The sequence below is a fragment of the Bos grunniens genome, chromosome 3 (genome assembly GCF_055505025.1).
Source record: "Bos grunniens cultivar Pamir isolate PY7600 chromosome 3, Bosgru_T2T1.0, whole genome shotgun sequence".
Classification (NCBI taxonomy): Eukaryota; Metazoa; Chordata; class Mammalia; order Artiodactyla; family Bovidae; genus Bos; species Bos grunniens.
The window spans coordinates 37,753,116-37,778,833 of record NC_141167.1 but is presented as its reverse complement, the minus strand read 5'-3'; the positions used below and the strand labels follow the sequence as shown (position 1 = coordinate 37,778,833).

At 37.9% G+C, this 25,718-nt stretch overlaps 1 protein-coding gene across 10 annotated transcripts in view; it reads right to left on the bottom strand.

Annotated features, from left to right (window-relative positions):
• PATJ (PATJ crumbs cell polarity complex component) overlaps window positions 1–25,718 on the bottom strand; it is a 389,086-nt gene that overhangs the window by 151,857 nt on the left and 211,511 nt on the right. For all 10 annotated transcript variants that reach the window (XM_086394286.1, XM_086394288.1, XM_086394293.1 and 7 more), the window contains one exon: window positions 17,721–17,917. In XM_086394286.1, the coding sequence (XP_086250412.1) occupies window positions 17,721–17,917 (197 nt within the window). The remainder of the gene's footprint in view (window positions 1–17,720; window positions 17,918–25,718) is intronic.

The window sequence follows — 25,718 nt, the reverse complement described above, 5'->3', positions numbered from 1 at the left end:
CATCCATATACTTTCTCTTAATACTTTCATGATTTTATTTTTCTTATATTTACATCTTCTTACCTAACTTAGCTATTAGAAAAATAAATAAGTCATGTAGTCATTAAGAGTAATGTGAAAAAACATGGTTAATGACATAAAAATATTCAAAATATATTAAGTGACAAAGCTTGGCTACAACATAGTATGTCTAGCATGATCATCTTTTTTGCTAACTATGTTTCTTAATCTCTTTAATGGATAGTGAACTGAAATTAAGAAAGCTTAAATCACAATTTTAAATTGAGATGATGCCTGACCAGTGCCTGGCACTCTTCCCCACCGTGTCTGAACTCTGCTTTCAGAAAGTGTTTCGTAAACCATGACCTATGCAACGTTCCTGTCTTTGAACTCTGTGGCATGCGTGTGTGCTCAGTCGCTAAGCCATATCCAACTTTTTGTGGCCCCGTGGACTGTAGCCCACCAGACTCCTCTGTCCATGAGATTTCCCAGCAAGAATATTGGTGTGGGTTGCCATTTCCTTCTCCAAAGGATCTTCAAGACCAGGGAATGAACCTGTGCCTCCTGCATCGGCAGGCAGGTCCTTTATCACTGAGCCACCAGAGAAGCCCAAATTCTATGGCACTAGGTTTAAAAAATTTCTCTTATTACACTTGTACTGCACCCACATGGTAAAGCCAACCACTGTCAGGTAGAGAGCATCGGCGCAGGCACACGACAGTAACTGAACAGCGCTAAACTCCTTGAGGGTAAGAACCTGCATCCCCTTCTATGTATTCCCCAGCTTTCACACATAGCTTACAGTGGCGGCTCAGTGAGGATGCACTGACTCACAGATCCCTGAGTGAAAGGAACACTTTCATTACTCAGCTGCTGGTATGCTGTCTCTGAGGTGGGCTCTAACCCTCAACACAATTGACGTTTAAAAAAAAAAAATTTTTTTATTAGCAAAAACTTGAGCAAATAGAAAATTGAGCTGTTTCCTGTTTATGTATATGCCTTTTTTTTTTAGTTGCGATTCTCCATTTTGATAGAATAGAACTCATGGCACTAGAAGGAAAAATCACAGCCCAAACGAAGAAACCAAGTCATTAATTTTAATTTACCTAAGCGTAAATCTGAAGTTGTATGTCTTTCATGGTGCTGTTTCTGAATATTCAGAGGCCCTGGCAGTAGAACAGCAAGGCAGCTTGCTTGCTGGCGATGTTTTTCCAGTGCCAACAACTGTGGCATTTACTGCTAAGGCAGCTGCTCCCTGCCAATGTTCAGGGGCCTCTGGAGAGACTCTGCTACTCAGTGGAAAACTGGGAACAGAATGGGAAACTGAAGATAGAGTGAAACTTGATTTTACAGGATTAAATGTAAAAAGAAAATGCAGATCTTTGGATAAAAAAAATCCAAGACAAAGCCTCTTTCTGGCTTCACAAATTACACATTAGCAGTCCTCTGAGTTTCAGGAGAGGAAGATCTCTTTTGTGTTCTCTAGATTTAATTGTTTAGAAAGCAACTTCACTATGTAAATAAAAGGTATACAGCTTCCAACAACATAAGTGACCTTTATATTTCCTTATCTCTAAGGAAACACACTCCAGAGAAAATTCAGTAAGTAATTAGAAAGAATATGATGCATTTTATGCAAATTAACTTTAGGTTGTCACTTATCCTGTTTCTGAGAAGCTGCTGTTTTCTGTTGTTTAAACAATAGATAAAGAGTATCTTCCAAGTATAGCGTAGACAGGAAAGAAAGCATTTTACACCTCCTGGAAGGTCTTCAGGTTAATTCTAATTATTAATAGCTACCAGTCACTGAGTGCTTACTCTGTGCCAAACTCTGTGCCGCAAAGCTCTTGATGCACGGGTTCGCAGTTAAATCTTAGAAGGGATGGGTGTTATGTACTTTCATCAGATGATGAAACTGGCATCCAAGAGCTTGATTTAAATATTAGTTGAAAACCCTGTATTCCTAAGGCACATCTAGAGGTCATATCATCTGTATGGTGCACATAAAACTCAGCTGATTTCTAAAGTCATCTTTGTAAAGGTGTCTATTAAATAAACTCTGAGCTGGACACCTACCATCTTAGGTCCTGGAATTTTGATATAGACAAGTTAGAATTGAATCTGCCTGCCGATGCAGGGGATGCAGTTTCAATCCTTAGGTCAGGAAGATCCCCTGGAGGAGGAAATAGCAATCCACTCCAGTATTCTTACCTGGAGAATCCCATGGACAGAGATTGATGGGATATAGTTCATGGGGGCACAGAGAGTTGGGCATGACAGCACACACGTGATACAGCGCAACACAAGTCAGAATCGAGCATTTTATCAAAGTGCATAGAGGTAGGGCCTGGAAACTCTGTTAGGCTTTTGAAATCCCTAATGCAGTATGTAGTTCCGTAAGACTGTACCTTTCTTCTTGTGTAAACAAGCTGCACCCTGAACAATAATATATGCTTACTACAACTTTTTCATTATAGAAATAAACAAACATTGACCACCTTTTAAACTTTTTTCTAACCCAAGCCAAAGGAAAACAATTAAAATATTTCATCCTTTCAGAATGTAAGTGATCATTCAGATTATCTAGAAATTGGAAAAGATATTATTTTCCATTTACTTCCAGTAAACTGAGAAGTAGAGAAACTAAGTGCTTTCCCAAAGTTTCTCCTTTCAAAAGTGACTCAATGATATATGGAAAGAATAATAAATTATTTAGATATATCTTTATTTTTGATACTATCTAATAATGGTAGAAAGAACTCTTAGTACTGACTTGGTATTCCAACTGCCTCTAAATAATCTATTTATTATGTTAAAATCTGAGATGTACAACTCTTGCATTCAAGGGTAACCATATTTTAAAATCTGGGACAATCCAATTCATACATATTGTTCCCACTATTTATAGTGTGCCTTCTCTCAAATGTAACCCAGTTTGGATGATAAATAATTTTTCCCACATTCAATCAGCCATGACTATTGGAAGTATATTTTATGCCACTTCATCTTGATTTCCATATTACTACGTGAGAAAGCCAGACCAGACTGGGGATGTAGTAGAGATTTGGGGGGTTGTTGACAGCATACAACCACTTTTCTTTAGAAGGGATGGTCCTTCAAACCTTCCCATCACGAACACCATCCATCATGATTGACAGTCAAGTTAGTATTGCTTGTCATGCCACTTCAGGCTAAAACTGGGAGACATATGACACAGGCCAGGACCATCAGGATTCTCTCCTCTGAGAGGTGTTTAAACTAGGGCTAAACCACACGCAACAATTCTCTATTTCTCTTTTAGCCTCATGTAGCCATAATATGCCACATGGATAAAGGGAGAGGAAAAGCCATCACCTTCTAAGGCCCCCAGGCATCCTGATCTTCAGGTTCTAGGAGGGACACACATACCATTCCAAAAAATTCCCCTTCTTTGAGTTAAATTGTCTTGAGCTAATTTCTGTTCTTTACCAATGAAAAGTCTCTACCAATACACTATCAGAGACTTCATTAATTTATACATCCAAGTGTGACTCTATCTCCTAGTCTTAAACTCTTTCAGACACACAGTAATTTACCTTGGCATTCAGAAGGGAAAAAAAGACAAAGGAAAAGGCTTTCTGTATAAATGAGATTTTCATACTCTTGACCTATAATTCTGTTTTTTTCATCTGTGTTTGTCTTTCCTAATTACTGGGTGTGTGCATGTTCAATCATTCAGTCATGTCCAACTCTTTGTGACCCCATGGGCTACATATAGCCCACCAGACTCCTCTGTCCATGGAACTTTCTAGGCAAGAATACTGGAACAGGTTGCCATTCCTATTCCAGGGGATCTTCCTGACTCAGGGATTGAGCCCACGTCTCCTGTGTCTCCTGCATTGGGAGGCAGATTCTTTACCACTGCATCCCCTGGGAAGCCCTCTGACTACTGACAAAAGGCCTTTCTGAAATCCTCCACAGGGTCAGTAACTTCTGTCTCAGTTCCATTATCCTTGGTCCCAGAATGACACAAATACTTTATCATAGCTCATCTTCCAAGGTTCTGAACTTTCAGCTGAATGAAATGGCATTCAGGAAAAACTTAACAATGTTCTAGATACTGAAAACAATAGCCCCAAATAAGAAACATCTGTATTTGTAAAACTTATAAATAGTATAAAAAGCCTGAACAAACTTTTTTTTGGCCAACAAGGACATAATAGGTTTTCATTTTGATCCATATTTTCCATCACGAGCTGGTTTCTGCTACTATAGCTGAGCCGGGGGAGGGGGCGGTCAAGGGGGAAGAGGAGTGGTGGTGAACACTAATTTCAGGTAAACTGTCTATATTTAGATACTAGAGATCGAATACTTAATTGTAATATTTCATGTGTAGTTTATAGAAGAAGTAGAATTAGGGTTAATCCAGCAACAATTCAGCAAAAATAAACAGAAATCCTTTTGTTATACTACATAAACTTTCACTTTAGAGGTCCTTAATGAGATTTGTTTCGATAAAATTATTCAAAAATATCATGAAGAGATAGGTTTCAATTACTCAATTTTCCATAATTAAATTGAACATGAATATAAATTTATACTGGAGAGTAAGTAGCTCAATTAAGTCTATTCAAAAATGTAGCAAATTGGAAGTAAAAGTTAATTAGCTTTGATTTCTAAGCTTAGATTAGAAATATTAATTATACAAAAATTAAAATTTAGTTCAAGCAACAGGTTTGCCTGAGGTTTGAATATCATGTTAAAATATACTCAACAACACACCCTTTACCCATGCTTTTATTAAGTAGTATGATTTATTATGAATAGTAATAAATTATTACAATTGAGTTATAAGTCAGGTAACTGAAATTGCTGATGAAATCTGAGAGTCCTCCCTAATTCACTTTTAAATATATTCTAAACTTTACATTTGCAAACATTATCTATAGGTTAACTTTTTTCTTTAATAAACACTCTTATTGACTTTAACATAGATGTAGAAAACAAACAAATCCTAAGTGTTCATAACTTGATGGGTCTTCTTATGGTTTAATTTTTGATCTAGCACTTCCACTTTTAAGAATTTATCCCCAAAAGATTAAAGACAAAGATGTCAAAATACTTATAAGGGCCATAACTTATAATAGGAAAAACTAGACATTCATCAACAAAAGGTTTATTATATTTGTCTTCATACATCAATAAATGGAGGTAAAGTGTCATTAAAAGGAGGTAAAGGAGAATGCTGCTGCTGCTAAGTCGCTTCAGTTGTGTCCGACTCTGTGCGACCCCATAGATGGCAGCCCACCACCAGGCTCCCCCGTCCCTGGGATTCTCCAGGCAAGGACACTGGAGCAGGCTGCCATTTCCTTCTCCAATGCATGAAAGTGAAAAGTGAAAGTGAAGTCGCTCAGTTGTGTCTGACTCTTCACGACCCCATGGACTGCAGCCCACCAGGCTCCTCTGTCCAGACAAGAGTACTGGAGTGGGGTGCCATTGCCTTCTCCAAAAGGAGAATGATACAGATCTAAATCCATTGCCATATAAAGATAACTTTATAAAGTGAATATGACCAAACACAATGTAACCTATTTGTCATATTATTTTTGTTTATGTAAAAATTTCTGTCCAAGTCTAAAGAAAGCTCTGTAAGGATCTCAACTGTCAATGATGATGGTATCTTTGACTGGTGGGATTTAAGGTGATAGCCAGTGTTTTTATATTGATATTTTATAACTACTTTGTAACAATACCACTTATAAGTGCTCACAGCATATAAAGCACATACACTACACATGCATATACACACATACACACATGCCTTAAATACATTCTTTCACACAAATCAATAGAGAAATGCATTACTACCTCATTTTACAGATGGAGAAATTGAGACTTAATGAGTTTTAGGAACCTGACCACAGTATTTAGAGCCAAATCTGTTTGAGTCTAAAAGCCTGTCCTATTAATAATTAGAAACCACTCCTAAAGGTATGGAGATAGGGGGTAAAAGTCAGAGGATAAGCAACTTTTCCTGTCTATTTTTTAAAACTTCTGATTTTGTATTGGGATATAGCTGATTGATTAACAATGCTGTGATAGTTTCAAGTGAACAGTGAAGGGACTCAGCCATACATACAAATGTATCCATTCTCCCCCAAACTCCCTTCCCATCCAGGCTGCCACATAACATTGAGCCGAGTTCCATGTGCTATACAGTTGGTTGTTGTTTTTAATCCTATGAAATTTTAAATCCAATTAACAGGGCCTCACAAAATAGAAATTCCAGACCAAGAAATATTCCAATAAAAGTATAATAGATATGTGCCATACCTATCAATTTATTCACTTATTCAACAGCCATTGTGCAAGTGATGAGGAAACAGGAATTTTCATTACCATCATCACCACAGCTGCCATGTATTGAGCGTGAAGTATGTCCTAGATACTCATTCTCTGAAAGTCACTTCACTGGAATTGCTTTTACTTGGTCAGATAAGGTTCTTTGCACACATACACCTGGTAAATGACAGGGTCTTGGACACAGATAAATGTATTGCCATGTGATGGATGCGGACATAAAGCAAGAGATGATCATCTTTTCTTGGAGGTGGGTGGGTGGGTCTTGTGGAATCCTAGCAGGCCTAGGGTGAACAGAGGGGCACTAAGAACACCAGGACTGTGGAAAGGCTATTCTCGTATATGAAAAGATATGCAGGCAGGAAACTGTAGGCCTCTTCCTAGGAACCATGCAGATAGCTTTGGGGGTGGGGTATAGACTAACAGAATAGAGGTAACAAAGTCCTGTTCAAAAGAGACTTTTTCTCTTCCAAAAATCTTGGTCACTAGCCCCCGTGAAAAACCATCCTCACTTTCCAAATCACTGCTTTCAATTTTGCAGATGGGAGAACTGAAGGGAAGAAAGGGGCAGCAAGGCAAGAAGGGAACAGGGATGATGACTGCCACTCACATGAAAACACAATTTCACTGGAATGAAAAAGTATTTCTGAATAAATTTCACATTGATTTCTTTCCCTCAAAAGACAAAATAATACATGTCAAGCTCTAATAACTTAATAGTTTGAGCAAAGGAACAGGTTTTAAGGACTAAGTTTAACGAACACAGTGCTGAAATAAGGTCTTCCACGACTTCATTTAATCTGTTTCTTGTAAAGTATAATGTTCCCAAAGGAACACATTCGTTTACAAGGCTAAAGCATGAGAGATTTATTTTCTCTCAAACAGAATGAATTAAATCGAAATACTTTCTTGAAGGCAAAGTATAATAGCTTGTAGTTCACATCTCTCTAAATTTGATATACTGGGAAAATAGTAAAAGATACTCCTTTGAATTCTATACCCTAACACTATAGAAAAATATTGACTTCAAGGAAGTGAGCAGAGAAATATGTTTATGTGTTGCTCTGATCCCCTAGAGGAGGGCACAACAAACCACTCCAGTCTTCTTGCCTGGAGAATCCCATGGACAGAGGAGCCTGGCGGGCTACAGTCCACTGGGTTGCAAAGAGTCAGACACGACTGAAGTGACTTAGCATGCAGCACACACACACGTTGCTCTGATTCTTAGTGTTTCTATGGAAGCTGCCCTAGTTGCTATAGGCTGGTTCACTTGACCAAATGAAATAGGTATCTGTGGCTAACTTTGTATTATCTGCAGGGCATAGAAAGGAATGCATGAATGGAGTCAAAAGTATAATCTACTTCTAAGGGCTCATTAATATTGCAGAGGAGTCATTCTTTCCTAGGATGCTGAGGCATTACATCCTATCTCTATTAATGTCACATAAGTGTCATATCTTTTTGCCTTTTCATACTGCTCAAGGGGTTCTCAAGGCAAGATACTGAAGTGGTTTGCTATTCCCTACTCCAGTGGACCATATTTGGTCAGAACTCTCCACCATAATCCATCCGTCTTAGGTGGCCCTACACAGCATGGCTCATTTCACTGAGTTAGACAAGGCTGTGATCCATGTGATCAGTTTGGTTAGTTTTCTGTACTTGTGGTATTCATATTGTCTGCCCTCTGATGGATAAGGATAAGAGGCTTGGGGAAGCTTCCTGATGGGAGAGACTGACTGTGGGGGAATCTGGGTCTTATTCTGATGGGCAGGGCCATGTTAAGCAAATCTTTAATCCAATTTCCTGTTGATGTTCAGGCCTGTGTTCCCTTCCTGTTGTTTGGCCTGAGGCTAAACTATGGTAGGCGTAATGGCAACCTCCTTCAAAAGGACTTATGCCCGCACTGTTGTATTCAGTGCCCCAACCCTGCAGCAGGCCACTGTCAACCCATGCCTCCACCAGAGACTCCTGGATACTCACAGGCAAGTCTGGCTCAGTCTCCTGTGGGTACACTGCTCCTTTGTCCTGGGTTCTGGTGCTCACATGCTTTTGTTTGTGCCCTCCAAGAGTCTGTTTCCCCAGTCCTGTGGAAGTTCTATAATCAAATCCCACTAGCCTCCAAAGTCAAATTCCCTGGGGGTTCTCAGTCCCTTTGCCAGATCTCCAGGTTGGGAAATCTGTTTTGGGTCCTAGAACTGTCTTAACAGTGAGAGAATTTCTTTCCAAGAATTTCTTTGGTATAATTGTTCTGCAATTTGTGGGTTATCTGCTCGTTGGAAAAGACCCTGATGCTGGGAAAGATTGAAGGCAGGAGGAGAAGGCGATGACAGAGGATGAGATGGTTGGATGGCATCACCGACTTGATGGACATGAGTTTTAGCAGGCTCCAGGAGTTGGTGATGGAGAAGGAGGCCTGGTGTGCTGCAGTCCATGGGATTGCAAAGAGTTGGACAGAACTGAGCGACTGAACTGAGTCACATGAGTAAATAGGATCTCAAGTGAACAGCGACCTGGGATTCCTTCTTCCAAGAACATCAGTACATGCTAGAAGTCGAGACTTCCCCAAACTAGCAAGGGCCAGCTTAATAGTTGCTTCTTTCAAACACATGATCTGATTAGGACTCTACCCCAATTACCTATGCTACTAGAATTTTTTTCTCTTGCCTTCAAAACATTTTCATTGCTGTGTCTATCTGATAAAGAACTAGCATCCAGAATATTTCCAGAACATATAAAGAACTCCAAATTCAATTCAATTACAAAACAACAACAACAAATAAGTTAAAATGAGGAAGTCACTTGAATCAACACCCCATAAAAGTTTCTGCAGAGAGAGAAAAGATAGGTGTTTGGGTAATACAGGTGTACACAACTGTCAAAATTGTATAGATAAAGCCTGTGGATTTCATGTTATGTAAATTTTAGCACATATACATATACACACATGCCTATAAAAAATATTCTGAGTAGGGGTGGGTATATGAAGCTATAGGTGATACCTGAAGGACAGAGTGTTAGTAATTGTTGAGTTATGTGATGGCTATACAAAATAATTTCATTGTGTTATTCTGTTTACTTTGTAGATATTAAAAAAAAAGAACTTTTTTTTAAAGGGCAGAAAATATATATGGGTATACCTCCCCAGGTAACATTTCCCATACCTTTTGATTTTTAATATCCAAACTTCATAGAATCTCTCTCTCTCTCAATATAATATTTTTCAGTAAATCCTTATCTTATAAAGAAAAAAAATTGTGTCTATACCCCTCAATACAAAGTAAAAGATTTTAAACAAAAAACTGTGAGGGAAAAGGTCAAAGTTGCATTTCAAGTAAAGAATCACAGGGAGATGTTCTATGACACTCAGAGTCAACAAGGAGGATGTATAGTGTAGATGTAGGCAGAGCTAATGGAAGCCATGGTGGTGCATACAAAGCAACTGTGTGTTAGCAACCATAGTGTTTGGTGATTCTGAAGTAATATTACACACTTCACATCCTAACAGGATTAATGTTACCTATATACAATATCTTTGTATATATTATACTATAATACTTTAGTTGTATTTTGGGAAACTGATGGGGGGTTTGGGGTTGACATATAATGCACAATTTTTCCTAACAGGATGTGAAGTTGGCACAAGCCTACTGCTTTGGGTGGAACATCTGATTTTCAGGTTGGATTACTGATTTTAGACCTACCTCTTACAAACTATGGGCTTCCCTGATAGCTCAGTTGGTGAAGAATCTACCTGCAATGCAGGAGACCCAGGTTTGATTCCTGCATTGGAAAGATCCACTGGAGAAGGGATAGGCTACTCACTCCAGTATTCTTGAGCTTCCCCTGTGGCTCAGCTGGTAAAGAATCTGCCTGCAATGTGGGAGACCGTTGGGAAGATTCCCCTGAAGAAGGGAAAGGCTACCCACCCTAGTATTTTGGACTGGAGAATTCCATGGACTGTATAGTCCATGGGGTCACAAAGAGTTGGACACGACTGAGCAACTTTCACTTCACTTACAAACTAAAATTAAAACACACGTACGTGACCCATGTTTGTGATGAGTTCAAGGAGGTGTTTGATATTGTTAGTAAGTCAAACCTGGAATAAGAATTACATTAACACTTTTCTTTCAAGCTTTGTGCCTTAAAATTACATGGTCTTGAGCATAATGCCATTTTAAATTCTTGATCTTTTAGTTATCCTTCACGTTGCTTAAATATTGTAAATATGCAGATTGATGACTTTTTGACTCATTTTGAGAGAACATAAAGTATCTCATTCCTGAAAATTTATGACTAAATTTGGAACACCTCATGGGTGAATAGTGGTTATCCTTACAGCAATCTGTGATGAAATAATGTCATAAGGATGAGATGGTTAGATAGCATCACTGACTCAATGGACATGAACTTGAGCAAACTCCAGGAGACAGTGGAGGATAGGGAAGCCTGAAATGCTGCAATCCATGGGGTTACAAAGAGTCAGATCCAACAACAAAGAACAATGTCATAAATCACCAGAGATTCAAACTGCAAAATAAATAAATAAGTAATTAAATAAAAAGCCTGCACGGTGACTGTAAGAAATTTTAACTGTAAGAATCCCATGGACAGAGGAGCCTGGCGGGCTACAGTCCAGAGGACTGTAAAGAGTCAGATGTGACTGAAACAACTTAGCACACAAAGCAAAATATAGAAAAAAAAAAAATATGTGATGAGGCTGACATAAGGAAGCACTTCTCCATAACCTAAGAGCATATCTTTCCAGCCTGCATCTCAGCATGACCATGAGTGGGGCTGGAAGTGAGTGGGGAAGAAACTGGTAAAAGGAGGGACCAGAAGCCTGGACAACTAGCTACCCTGATATGGAATGTGTGAGTCCGAGGGAAAACTGCAGAAAGGAGAGTCTGGAGAATCACTGCTGAAACCCACTTATTCCTTCCAAATGGCACCTTTCTTCCCCTGCGTACATTCCTCTGCCTTTTATAAGCTTCCACGGTAATTGAGTTCCTTTGAACATCTTCATTTTTACTCTTTTTTTCATGCCACTTTCCCTCCCTAATTTTAAGACAATGTGGCTCACTGTAGTGATCCCACTTAAAGCTTTTGTGGAGCAATATTGAGGACTGCGAAAATAAAAATTAAATAATTGCATTCCTCCAAAAGATCAGTAAGAATATAGAGTTTTAGCCTAAATACTTAAGCAGTATAAAGATAATAATGTACAACCGTATAATTCAAAACACTTCCCCCAACCAGCCAGAGACAGAAACAAAAATGGCAAGAGGAGAGCTCAAAGACTTCACTCCAGGAAACACAGAAAAGAAGCAGGCCACCCAATATGAGTAAGGTTTTACAAACTATTTCTTACAGCCGAAATAAAATTTTAACTCTATAATGGCACTGAGGGTGAAAGCTCTTAAGTTATGAAGCATAGAGGAGCTCTCAAATCAGGCAAGAACAACCTCAAAAAAAAAAGATTATTTTTCTTCTTTGGTTCTTGAGAGATAGGTGTAATTTCACTGACTGCAGTCTTCTTTTAATGAATTCCAAGTGGCATTAAATTTTAAGAAGATAAAAAGAGTAACAGGGTACTGTATCATGAAAAATTATCTCAGATATTCTAAACTAGCACTGGGTTAATATAGATCAACCAAAACTACAAAATGATGAGAAATTCATGATTATCTTCCAGAATCATTATCCACCCAGAACTAAAGAACATAGCCTTTAGAGTCTGAAAAGTCAGTGTTTTCATGTTGATTCTGCTCCTCATGTTTCAGTTTCCTTATCTGTAAAATGGGTACTAAAATAGCATCTACTTTTGTTTAAAAAAGAGAGAATGCTTGTAAAGAATTTAGCAAAGCCTAGAAGATTATACATGCTCAGTGTCAACTAAATTCCCAGTATACCTCCCCTACCTCTGATTTCTTTTAATAAACTCATCTTTTTGTAACTTAATTTGGATGTAATACAATGGATTACTTAGGGAAGGTAATTAAGCAAAATATGATAAGTATGAGTTACAATGTTTTAATGACAAGGGAGACTGCACTTGAAAGAAAGGAAAAACATACACACCTCTGGGATCCCAGGACAACTTTGTGTGTGAAGCTGACCACTCAGCCAACACCACATATAATTTTAAGAGTCAGAAAATGGGGTAACTTCAGCTTTGCATATGTGAGGTTATATTCAGGACTTCCTTATAGTTTCGGTCAGGACGATCAACTCATTTTTTAGCAGCTTTATTGAGATATAATACATACAATAAATCACATTTAAAACGCAAAATTTGATGTATTTTGACACTATTGCCACAATAACAAATGTTTATCAATTTATTTTTGTATTTTTAGCTGTCATAAACCTATTTCTGTTAATAAAACTGTTGGAAAAATCATTTTACTGCAATTTTGAAATCCTTTACTCTTCTTTCTGGTCCTCAAACTAGTGTTTCCACAATGGGATATTTTATTCTGTGAGATCTCTTAGGGCATAATTAATGCATTAAGAAGCATACTTTAGAAAATTACATTCATTTGTATGGTAATAATCTAAAGGACCCAGTATAAGATGATGGAAACTTTTGACTATAAAGTAGAATCTTATCTATAGATGTCTAAAACCTAGTAATTTATTCACTATAGTGTACTTCTAAATCACATCTAAGTCTTCCAAAAGATTTCAAAAATAACTCACTGGCAACAAGTCAAGGATTAACCTTTTGGACTGGTGTGGTAGTGAGCACCCTCAGACAGGAGTTTGTCATAAAGCACCTACACGTACCTGAGTCAGTCATTTAATGATTTCAGTTTTTTCCTCTTATTAACATAAGTATTACTAAACAAAAAGATCTGAGTTTACCTATAGTTCTATGTCTTTATTCTTAGCAAATATAGGTAGTATTCATACTTTTTATTTTCAATGGTTCTTAAATAAACCTATTATACACATACAAAAATAACAAGATTTAATTTAGGGGCTACAGGTAAATGTCACAAAGGGAATGAACTTCCTCTGTCTTGAAGTGTGTGGGAGCCAGACACACAAGCCCATCCACTGCACACTTCCAAATGCCACCCACGCTGTTCCTTCTGGCTGCTTCCCTCACCTGACAAATCATTCCAATCCCCGCATGGCACTATCAGCTCTCTTCCCACACTTGCCCTGTAGGGAAGATTATAAATAAATCCTATATTCACAAGACTGCACCATGCCCGGGCCTGGGTATTTTCTGGGACTAATTGCTTAGGGAAAGCCAATAGTCTAGAAAGTCTCATTCCAGTCTACATGGTAATTATATGCTAATGCATTTTGAAATTAATTCAGAACCCCCACACTAGCATCCCAGTAAAGGAGAAAGAAGCTGAGATTTAATCACATTGTCTTCTGGGGGCTCAGTGTAAGATTTCCTTTAAACATGAACTGAGCTATCAATCAGCAGAACTTGCTGACTGCTCTTGCACCGTAATGATGCAGTCCTACAGCAACAAAACTGCTGGCCGGTGTTGTGCCAAAAATCAGTCATGGACAGGGCTCGGGAAGAGATGCGAATTTCTCACTTCCAGGAAGCTACAAGGTATGTTTCACCACGCTCTTTTCTACTTCCTATAAATTAACTACATCTGAGGGCCTAAAAAAGTCAGATCAACCCTAAATAAAAGGGGGCTGTGAGCAAAGTAATAATGATAACAACAAAGCAGTTATGAGAAATAATACGAGCAAATAGAATTGTAAGATTGATCAAGACATGGACAACTGTACCTCAATTGACAAAAATAAATAAAGTGTGGATGGGTAAGCAAATACACAAGATTTGCTCTAACCCAGTAAGTATGATCTAAAAGCCTAAATGCTTCCTTCGTGATGCAGTCTCCTTCAACATCTAACACACTGCATATCCAAGAACAGCTATTGTAACACTGGCTTCCAGCTTTCCTGGTACTCATCACATGAGTGACTATTCTCAGTTCAAAAGCACATTGGACTTGATATGTTATAAACAAATTCTTCACATATCATAGAGAAATGACTGAAATTTTTTTCTCAGCTATAAAAGGAAACCAGGAAAATGTTTCCCACATGAATTTTTTTACTGTCATCCCTGACCTAGAAGCCAGAAGCCCATGAGAAGGCTTATAACTGCATAAGAATCCAGTCTGTGCCTTTTTCTACTCTCTCAGCTTTTCAAGATGCTGCATGGAGCTACTGAAGAGTATGATGGTTTCCCTCTGGAACATACTTTTGGAGACAAATATATTAATATAAACAAGCTAAAAAGAACTGAACCCCACAAATCCACATAAAAATTTTTTATAAATATTATCCGTTGAAATGTATTATGGTATTAGTTAGTGCCAGATGTGGTGGCAAAACGTGACCTATCTTGTCATTAATTCTTATAACACTCTTGGAGGTTGAAGCTACACAATCACTAGACTGTGAGCTCTATGAAAATAGGACGATGGATTTTCTTCATCAATGTAAAATCAGCACCTTGCTCCTATACTTCCTCCTACACAACAGATGCCTAGTAAAGTATGTGCTAAATGAATAAAAAATTTCCATTTGATAAAGAAGGTAACTGAGGGTTAGAGAAGATAAATAATCAAAGATGTGTGATGCTAGACTCAGTATTTCAACTTTTAATTTTATTTTATTTTACTTGAATAAAAGACTTCATGGAGAATATGAGGGGATTAATTTATTGCCATGTTTAATCTTCTCATTCTTTTAATCTCTGAGTGAAGATAAAATTACTGAAGAGCAACAAGAGGACCAAATTCAGAAAGTCAAAGGAGGGAACAGGAGGGGTCTGAAAAAGCAAGATGCTAATATTCTTTTTTGCTCAGGAGAGCTCTTCTAGCTTCTAGCATAGATAGAAACAGATACCTGAAGTTTCTGTCTTTAAGAGAAGAAATATGACCTGATTAATAGTCAACCATGTGCCCTACACTATATTAAATCCCTTCTGAAATGCAACTAATAACTGAAAGAGTTGGAATAATTAAAGCCGGTCTTCCTAGTCTAGCGCTCTCTGCCCCGCACACAATGTTGACTTTACTGTACGGCCTATGAAGCACTCTCACCGCCCTGCAGCCTTAGCTCATCTATCTCCTCTATCTAATAAAATGTCAGACACAGAAATAACATACCACTTCTCTTCCCGGTCTGGATTACATCAGTCATTCCATCTTGAGTCTTAATAAGGCAGAGAAAATAGAACTACAATCGTCATGTTCCAAATGATAGCTTTTGGAACGTTTCCACGTACCACAGAAGACAGGAAATAATGCATTTAGGTGTGCATAATACAACAGTATAATTTAATATATATGGTTTCCTAAAGCCTAGAGTATCATAAGTCAGGATTCTCATGGATCTAAACAGATAGGATTTGCTGGAAGTACCGTGGAGAATGCAGTATACTTCAGTTGCTAGAGCACAGATCTTGGAGCCTGGCAAGCCTGGATTCTTAGCAACTTAGTTCTGTTACTTAGCAGTTTTCTTATCCAGAAAATTGGGATAATAACAGTACTGACCATATAGGGCTCTTAAGAATACAAATGTGTTAGCACATAGGTAAAATGCTAGGGATAGCTCAGTAAACTAGCTTTTACTTTCATCATTATTACCACCACCATCACTTTAGTTTTGTTTATGAAGAAATCTCTAAATGAACTTGAAGCAATGAATTATACTGGTTAATCCGTACTAATACCATTGATGTTTATTTACTTGATGATTATGCTAGTCAATACGTCTACCCGATGTGGGTCGCTTTCATAATGCTATATTACAAACAACAAGAAAAGTAATTCCAGGAATGACTTCTTGGTGAAAATAGATTTCAAAATGGGGAGAAACTACCAACCAAGGCTGAGAAGACAGAGGGTGATACTAATGATCTTAGAGTTTGTGTCTGAACAGCTTTGGCTGTGGATATTATTAGGCAAGTCACATTATAGATGACTATGAATTCTATTCTGAGTAGAGTCTGAAGAGGAAATTAAAAAATGAAAAATTAGTAAGGCCTCATGTGAAGTAAGCATCTGACACTCAGTGCCTCTGTGATTCAGCTCCCCTAAATGTCCAAGTGTTGGAGTATTTTATCAAGAGGCCTTAGAGCACACTTAACAAACAGCTAAGAAGTCAAACTGCCTGGTATTGAATCCAAAAGCCTTGTTTACTTTGCGACCTCACCTTGTTACTCTGTGACCTCAGTAAAGCTATGTCTGGTAGCAAGTACATATTGCTGCTTTTATTATAATCTTTTTTTTTTTTTTCATTTTTGTTGTGCAACAATCTTTTATGTCTCTTTTCTTCCTTAAGACTGAGCTATTCAAATGAAGGACTGGAGTATTCATCTCTTTTTTGGTATCCAGCCCTAAGAGACACTCAAAAAACTGTTAGTTGAATTAATGAATGACTGAACAGGCAAATAAATATAAAAATAAGATAAACTCAGAGCAGAGGGAGAAGGCAATGACAAGGTAGAAGGCCACTCCAGTACTCTTGCCTGGAAAATCCCATGGACGGAGGAGCCTGGTGGGCTACAGTCCATGGGGTCACAAAGAGTTGGACATGACTGAACGACTTCACTTTCACTTTTCACTTTCATGCATTAGAGAAGGAAATGGCAACCCACTCCAGTGTTCTTGCCTGGAGAATCCCAGGGACGGGGAGCCTGTTGGGCTGCCATCTATGGGGTCATGCAGAGTCGGACACGACTGAAGCAACTTAGCAGAAGCAGCAGAGCAGAGACCCTGACTTTAAGCTTATGAATATAAGAATAACTTTTTCAGATTACTGATGGAATCATCTGGAATAGTAGCAGGGATCAGTTCCCTCCCTAACTTCTCTTTTCTCTCTCCTGTTCCTAAATAAGGAACCTAAGAGACTTTAACCACATTTCCAACTCACAGATATTAACCAGTCCTTGACAACCAGTTCATAAGATTTTGTTGGCTGTAACACCTTCCAGAAAAACTAAATGGCAACAGCAATAAAAACAAATGTTATACTTACAGTTAATTCAGAAGCTGAAGAGGATTTTGTTAAATACTAATAATGTCAGATTAATACACAAATTAGTTTTGAATCTTTTGGAATTTATATTCAAAAACAAGCTCTATTCTTTTAATATGTTTTCATGAGATTTTACTTAAAGGCCTTTAAATTATTTTGTGAGATTAGTCTTTACTCAAGCAGCCAATAGTATTTGTAAGCAACAATATAATAAGCTTGGGAAAATGATAACAAATAGTTGAAGAAAATGCAATTTATAACATTTTATTCTTTTACTTCATCATCTTATACACTATCCTCTATATCCAATCATGTCACCCAAACAAAAATTAAGAATATACGCCCCTCACCTCCAACAGTTCATCTCCAATACGCATTCGTCCGTCCATGGCAGCAGGTCCTTCAGGGTTAATTCCCACCACAAATATGCTCATGCGTGACCTGTCTTTGTTACCAGCGAGGCTGAGTCCAAGTCCATTCTTATCCTTTTCAAGTTCAATAATGTGCAGTTCTCCAGGCAGATCTGCATATCTTTGCCTGATTTTTTCTAATTTAAAAAAAAAGGTTAAAAAATTTAAATAGAGCACCTGAATCTATATTATCAAGGCATTGGCATTTCCCCATTTTTACTGACACCTCTGCAATGAATTGTCCCTTCTTGTAAGTGAAGTACTTGAGGTCATTCGCAGCCTTATATACAGGTTACAGTTAAAGATTATTTGATCTCCATCTAAGAAGATGGCTCCCCATAAAACCTTCCCTGACTGTTCAGGTTCAAGGACTGGCCTAGATTTTCTACACATTTTCTTACCTAAGAGTGTTAACATAATGTGGTGGAAAACCTGGCCTCTCTGCACTACTTGCTCCCCTTCAAAAAAAGAACCAGAGAAACAAAGAATATATACTGATAGCCAGGTATGTGCCAAGCAAAATGTTTGGTCTGTTGGTTGAACAAAACAGACATGGATCTACTCTCACGGACCTGTAGTCCAGCAGGAAAGAAAATCAACCATTAACTCTAAATAATTACATCTCTTTAAAGTATACAAAGGGTACAAAACAATATTGGGTGTTATGCAAGTAAAAACAAGGGGAATTAAGGATGCTGATTTAGCTGTCAGATCTGAAGTTAATACATACGTCTACCACTTACTCAATGTCCATTAATTAATACCTCATTTTACCTCTATGGAATTCTACTTCTTCATCTTTAAAAAATGGACATGATAATTCCCACTTCACGGAAGTTGGGAAAATGAAATAAAATATAAAGGACTTAAAGGCTCATGGATTATAGGTATTTTATAATTCTTCTATTTGATCTTCTGTTTCATCTTGCAACCTCCATTTTACAGCCTAAACTACCTATTTTAGGATGTGGCTGGTTATGCTTCACCTGTGCAACGCAACTACACTGGCAGGTCAGTGTGGGGAATAACAGCTTCAAACGTGCCTTGTACACCAAACAGCACCAGCTCAGGCCAGGAGTGCTACCAGTGCCCAAAGGCTTGCTGGTGGCTCCATCACATGATGCAATCATCTCATCAGCTGAAAAGCCAAGCTCTCCTGCAACTATGCTGGAACTCTCTATACTCTAAGTTCACTGTCCTTAGAGGGAACCTTGCAAACTGAAAGCTTAACTGGAATAATTAGTGTTAAGGGGGAAGGGAAGAAAGACAGCCTAGTCCATCTCATCACTTTACCAGATATAACAAACACTGCCTTAAAAGAGACTAGATAAATTTAAACTCATAAAGGCTAATTTGTACATAAATTTACATTGAAATAATTAATCATAAATGCTTATTTTAGAAAGAGGTTAAATTTGTCTACTTTATAAGGATTTTGAAGAGAATCTTAGAGAACTTTCACTGATCATGCTTATGAATAATAAAGAACATATTTTGCAAAATACAGTAAACTAAAGAACTTGCAATGTAACAAAACTGTCCTCTATATAGAAATAAAATTATCCCCATTAACACTGAAGTAAATAAACTCAAAGTGTTTTTGTCAGTCAACTATTAAGAACAAGCCATTATGTGGGTACCTTAATTAATAGAGGACACAAAACACATGTTACCCTCAACATGCTTATACAACAAAGCAGAGGAAGCAAACACACACAAGAACTAGTAAACAACGGAGAATCCCAGGGACAAATGAGCCTGGTAGGCTGCAGTCCATGGGGTCTCAGAGAGTCAGACACAACTGAACGCCTTCACTTCACTTCACTTCACAGCTTTATAAACAGAAATTCCAACCATGGCACATGCTGGTCACTAAATATATATTAATCAATTAGTAAATTTAGGTCAGTGAATAAACATTAAATTAACTGCACTAGCAATCATTGGAAAACTTGGAAAACTCAGCAGTGGCCACAGTACTAGAAAAGGTCATTTTTCATTCCAATACCAAAGAAAGGAAATGCCAAAGAATGCTCAAACTACCGCACAATTGCACTCATCTCACACGCTAGTAAAGTAATGCTCAAAACTCTCCAAGCCAGGCTTCAGCAATACATGAACCAGGAACTTCCAGATGTTCAAACTGGATTTAGAAAATGCAGAGGAACCAGAGTTCAAATTGCCAACATCTGTCGGATCATCGAAAAAGCAAGAGAATTCCAGAAAAATACCTACTTCTGCTTTATTGACTACACCAAAGTCTTTGACTGTGTGGATCACAGCAAACTGTGGAAAATTCTTCAAGAGATGGGAATACCAGACCACCTGAGCTGTCTACTGAGAGATCTGTATGAAAGTCAACAAGCAACAGTTAGAACTGGACATGGAACAACAGACTGGTTCCAAATCAGGAAAGGTGTATGTCAAGGCTGTATATTGTCACCCTGCTTATTTAACTTATACGCAGAGTACATCATGAGAAATGTCTTGCTGGATGAAGCACAAACTGGAATCAAGATTGCCGGGAGAAATATCAATAACCTCAGATATGCAGATGACAGCACCCTTATGGCAGGAAGCGAAGGAACTAAAGAGCCTCTTGATGAAAGTGAAAGAGGAGAGTGAAAAAGTTGGCTTAAAGCTCAACATTCAGAAAACGAAGATCATGGCATCCAGTCCCATCACTTCATGGCAAATAGATGGGGACACAGTGGATAAAGTGGCTGACTTTATTTTTGGGGGCTCTAAAATCACTGCAGATGGTGATTGCAGCCATAAAATTAAAAGACACTTGCACCTTGGAAGAAAAGCTATGACCAACCTTGACAGCATATTAAAAAGCAGAGACATTACTTTGCCAACAAAGGTCCATCTAGTCAAGGCTATGGTTTTTCCAGTAGTCGTGTATGGATGTGAGAGTTGGACTATGAAGAAAGCTGAGCACCAAAGAATTGATGCTTTTGAACTGTGGTGTTGGAGAAGACTCTTGAGAGTTCCTTGGACTGCAAGGAGTTCCTTCCAGTCCATCCTAAGGGAAATCAGTTCTGAATATTCATTGGAAGGACTGATGTTGAAGCTAAAATTCCAATACTTTGGCCACCTGATGTGAAGAACTGACTCATTTGAAAAGACCCTGATGCTGGGAAAGATTGAAGGCAGGAGGAGAAGGGGACGACAGAGTATGAGATGGTTGGATTGCATCACCGACTTGATGGACATGAGTTTGAGTAAGCTGCAGGAGTTGGTGATGGACAGGGAATCCCAGCGTGCTGCAGTCCATAAGGTCACAAAGAGTTGGACACGACTGAGAGACTGAACTGAACTGAGCAATCATTGGCTTTAGAATTCTAAAAAATGATATGGCTAGAAGAGATTTCTTGAAAGAAGCAGAATTTGAGAAAGTTTTTTTTTTCTTTCTTTTTCTTTTCTTAATTGAAGTAAAGTTGACATATAATATCAGTTTCCGATACACAAAATAGTGATTCATCATTTATATACATGACAAATACATCACCATAGTAAGTCTGGTAACCACCCATAGCTATCACAAAGCTAAACCATACAAAGTTATTACAATATTACTGAACATAATCCCTATACTGGACATTACATCCCATGGTTTATTAATAAGTGGAAGCTTGTACGTCCTAATACCCTTCACCTATTTTGCCAACCACTCCCCACCTCTGGTGACCACCAGTTTGTTCTCTGTACCTGTAGGTCTGTTTCTGTTTTGTTTAGTTTGTTCATTTGTTTTTTTTTTTTTTAGATTCCACATTTGTATTTGTCCTTATCTGGCTTAGTATAATACCTTCTAGGCCCATCCATGTTGTCGCAAATGGCAGTATCTTTTTTATGGCTGAGTAGTATTCCATTCCATACCACATCTCTTTTACCCATTCATGTATGTATGGACACTTAGGTTGCCTGACTATGGTAAATAAAGCTTCTAATAACACTGAATTGTGTATATATCTTTTTTAATTAGTTTTTTTGTTCTTTGGATATACAAGAACGGTTTTGAATAAGTTATAGAGTTTGGTTATGTGAAGAAGAATTCTGGTGGACCAAATGGCAAGGGTAAAAACTCCCATGCAGAGGGATGAGAAGGGGATGTAAAAGTCCATCTGGCTTTGAATCGAAAATTGTTTAAGTTAGTGGGTGGGTAACAAGAAATAAGAGTGCAAGGTTAAAGGGTTAATTGATAGCTTGTTTACAGAAATAATATTCCAATTTAAGGATTCTGCAGAGGTGCCTTAAGGTACTCTGGAGATGGGCTCTTGAAAGGACACTCGATTTAAGACGTGTTCTTCCAGATTCAACCAGAGCAGTTATGCTTTCAACTGTATTGTTTACTGGATTTCTAAGGTAAAATAGTTAAGAAATGATACCACAGTTAAGGAAACTAAAATAAAATGTTAACACATCTTTCTCAGAAAATAATAAAGCAGAAGATTAAAAAAAATAAACTGAAGACTGACAACTCAATAAGCTCAAGGTATTGTATTTAAGGGAATGTTACATCTGACAGAAAATACACACTTTGGGGAGGCACACACAGAACAATTACAGAAACAGACTGTGTATTAGACCATAAAAGAAACCACAAAAAAATCAGTATCATATAAGCTGTCTCTTTGGACATGGTGCAATAAAACTATGAAAAACTGTAACAACAAAAAATAATTAAAGTCCTCTTCTGTTTTGACATAGATTAATAATTAAAATAAATTAATGCCAATACTAACATAAAGAGATTTTGTAAACAGTGCTGAATGAAAAGGGGGACAAACAGAATGGGGTCAACACATTATGTAATACTATTTATGTGAATTAAGATTCCACACAAAAACCACAACACATATTTTGAAAGTTCATATCAGATCAGATCAGTCGCTCAGTCATGTCCAACTCTTTGCGACCCCATGAATTGCAGCACGCCAGGCCTCCCTGTCCATCACCAACTCCGGAGTTCACTCAGACTCACGTCCATCGAGTCAGTGATGCCATCCAGCCATCTCATCCTCTGTCGTCCCCTTCTCCTCTTGCCCCCAATCCCTCCCAGCATCAGAGTCTTTTCCAATGAGTCAACTCTTCGCATGAGGTGGCCAAAGTACTGGAGTTTCAGCTTTAGCATCATTCCTTCCAAAGAAATCCCAGGGCTGATCTCCTTCAGAATGGACTGGTTGGATCTCCTTGCAGTCCAAGGGACTCTCAAGAGTCTTCTCCAACACCACAGTTCAAAAGCATCAATTCTTCGGCGCTCAGCCTTCTTCACAGTCAAAACACAAATAGCTAACACATTAGAATGGTTAATTACAGTGGCTGGAAAGAGATAGGAATAAAAGGGAGCAAAGAAAAGCAAACAGGGACTCCCAGCTGACCAATGACAGTAATATGCTATGAAAGATTATATTTAATGCAATCTCATGCCCCTGGGAACTGAAAAAACAGAATGAGCTGAGAAAGGTTTTAGTGTTAATATAAAAAGACTTCCAGTTACCAAAATTTGTCTGACTTGTTCAATCTTCTGAGAAAAAAAGAAATAACCTCCATGACCATTAACTGTATATGCAACTGCTTAGACTTGCAAATGATTAATGACCCTCCTCCAAAGGAGGATCAAGAGGGATCTTCCTTTGGTAAATAGTGGCTCCATCACAACTGATGAACAACCCAAGTGCTACAAAAGGTGAATCTCTAGCAATACATTCTTGTGGCAGAATAGAAAGAGCAAGGGCCCAAGGGTTAGAATTCAATTCAAATCCTTAGTTGAGGCACTTAACACCACTAGTTTCTTGGACAAATGCTGAACCTCTATAAATTGCAGATTTCTTATTTAAGCTGTTAGCATAAAATGGATGCTAACTAAAAATTCCTGGGACATAGACTCCAAATAACATTAGGGACCGATTTGGTCATGATTTCGTCTTTATCATTCAGTTATGCTGAGGTTTTGTTAGTTTTCAGTTGGTGCCAAAGCTACTCTTTTCTTCTTTATCTGTCTTGAGGAAAACTGAGGTAGTAGTTCCCCACGATGGAATGAAGGAAGCAGGCACACTGTCCTCCAACAGCAATCAGGAGAGGAAGGGGCTGACATCGTTCTTTCCCAGACTCTCTTATTTGAGTTTCTTATACTGAGGAGTTCCAAGGACAACCTTGTGAGGTGCAAAGGAATAACAGCACTGTTTCCAGTGACTGTCCCTGGTCTGTAGGCCACTGAGGTGGCTTTAAAACTGTGTGTTAGTCAAGTGTGAAATTAAAACCTTTCCATAGTTTCGGTCTGGGAAGATATAAAAGATCTGGAGGTGGACGGTAATCATAGTTGTACAACAATGTGACTGTACTTCATGCTACTGAACTCTACACTTAAAAGTAATTAAAATGGTGTATTTGTTATGTATATTTTACCACAATTAAAAAAAACCGAAACCCTATCTACAGGTTTAAAAGACCCTTCAAAAAGCTGGTTCCCACATCAACATTCCACCAAGGGACTAAGTTGTAGATTTGTTATCCTAATTTTTGAAACCAGCAGCCCTATTATTCTGGCCAGTTTTTTGTTGTTGTTGTTATGACACTAGCATATTCCCATTTTTTTCAATTAACAAATGTTGATTGAATCCAAATTCATGTCAGGCTTGTGTTGTGAAGGGCACACACAGAACTTCTTTTCAAGGGCATTAAAATCTATCATTGAAGACAGGCATACATATCAGTAATTCTAATTCAGAGAGAGAAAAACTGTGAGAGAAATACCAGCAGCTGAAATCACCCATCCATTTCACTGTATCATCTGAAAAACCAATTAATGTCTGCAAATGACAATAAGTATTATAGATAGTCTAGCCAATTCTCATCCTATTGGTCAGATATACCTTCTATTCCATAATGCTCAAACCTCATTTTAGCTGTCGTTTCCAATAACCCCACACCCAACTTATTCCAGCTTTATTTGCCTATAAAAAGGGTTATTCAGCTTTCCTTGACTTTTTTAAATTATTTCAAAAAAAAATTAGGAGAAGGGGATAAGATCAACAGAATAAAGCTCAGTTAAAAAAAAAAAAAAAGCAAATCCCAGAACAAGAAAGAGCTGAGCATCCTTGAATGGTTTTGAAGTTTTAGTAATAATTTATTGGGGACCTGCTAAGTTGCAGAAACTGTGCTAAAAATCATTCAATAAATTTTCTCCATTTATGCTAAAAAACACCCTATCAGGTACAAATGATCATCTCTGCATTCAAGATATGGGGAAAAGATTCTGATGTTGAATAACCAGCTGGAAACTGATATAATAAGAATGCAAACCCAGTTTTGTTTGTCTGTCTTCATAGTACTATCTGAAAGTATCTTTTTTAGAATTCTTTCTTTCTATTGCCCTATCCTAGAATATAGGCCCCACAGTTTCTAGTATATCCCGCTGTCTTCTGCACTTAGTGCCTGGTATACATTAGGTGGTTAATACATACTAATACAATATATGCCTGTTGGAAGCATAAACAGATGATTTCTAAGGTCTTCTTCAATTGCTCTGCCTGCACTTTGGCCACTGCCCCAAACAACGCTACATAAAAGTCAACTGAGACCTAAAAGCATTAGACACATGCAATTTGTTGCAAAGACAATGAATTCCTTCAGGCAAAGGAAGTAGAAAAATGGCTTCTTTCTTCTTTGCATTTGTATACATAGTAACAAAATCCATTAGGACCACTAGAAAATCTAAGTACCATGTATACATTATCTTTAAAAATCAACTCTATTAAACTGAAGAAGCTTAAAAAGCAAAAAAGATTGATAACTTTATCTTACTTATGTTCTCTCTCTCCCCACCCTCTCTCTCTTTTTTCAGTGCGTTATAAAACAGGAAAAGCAGTAAGACAATGAAAATGTCCAATGTTCTATAACACAGATGATCTTTAATTTTCAGTTAAATTTGTA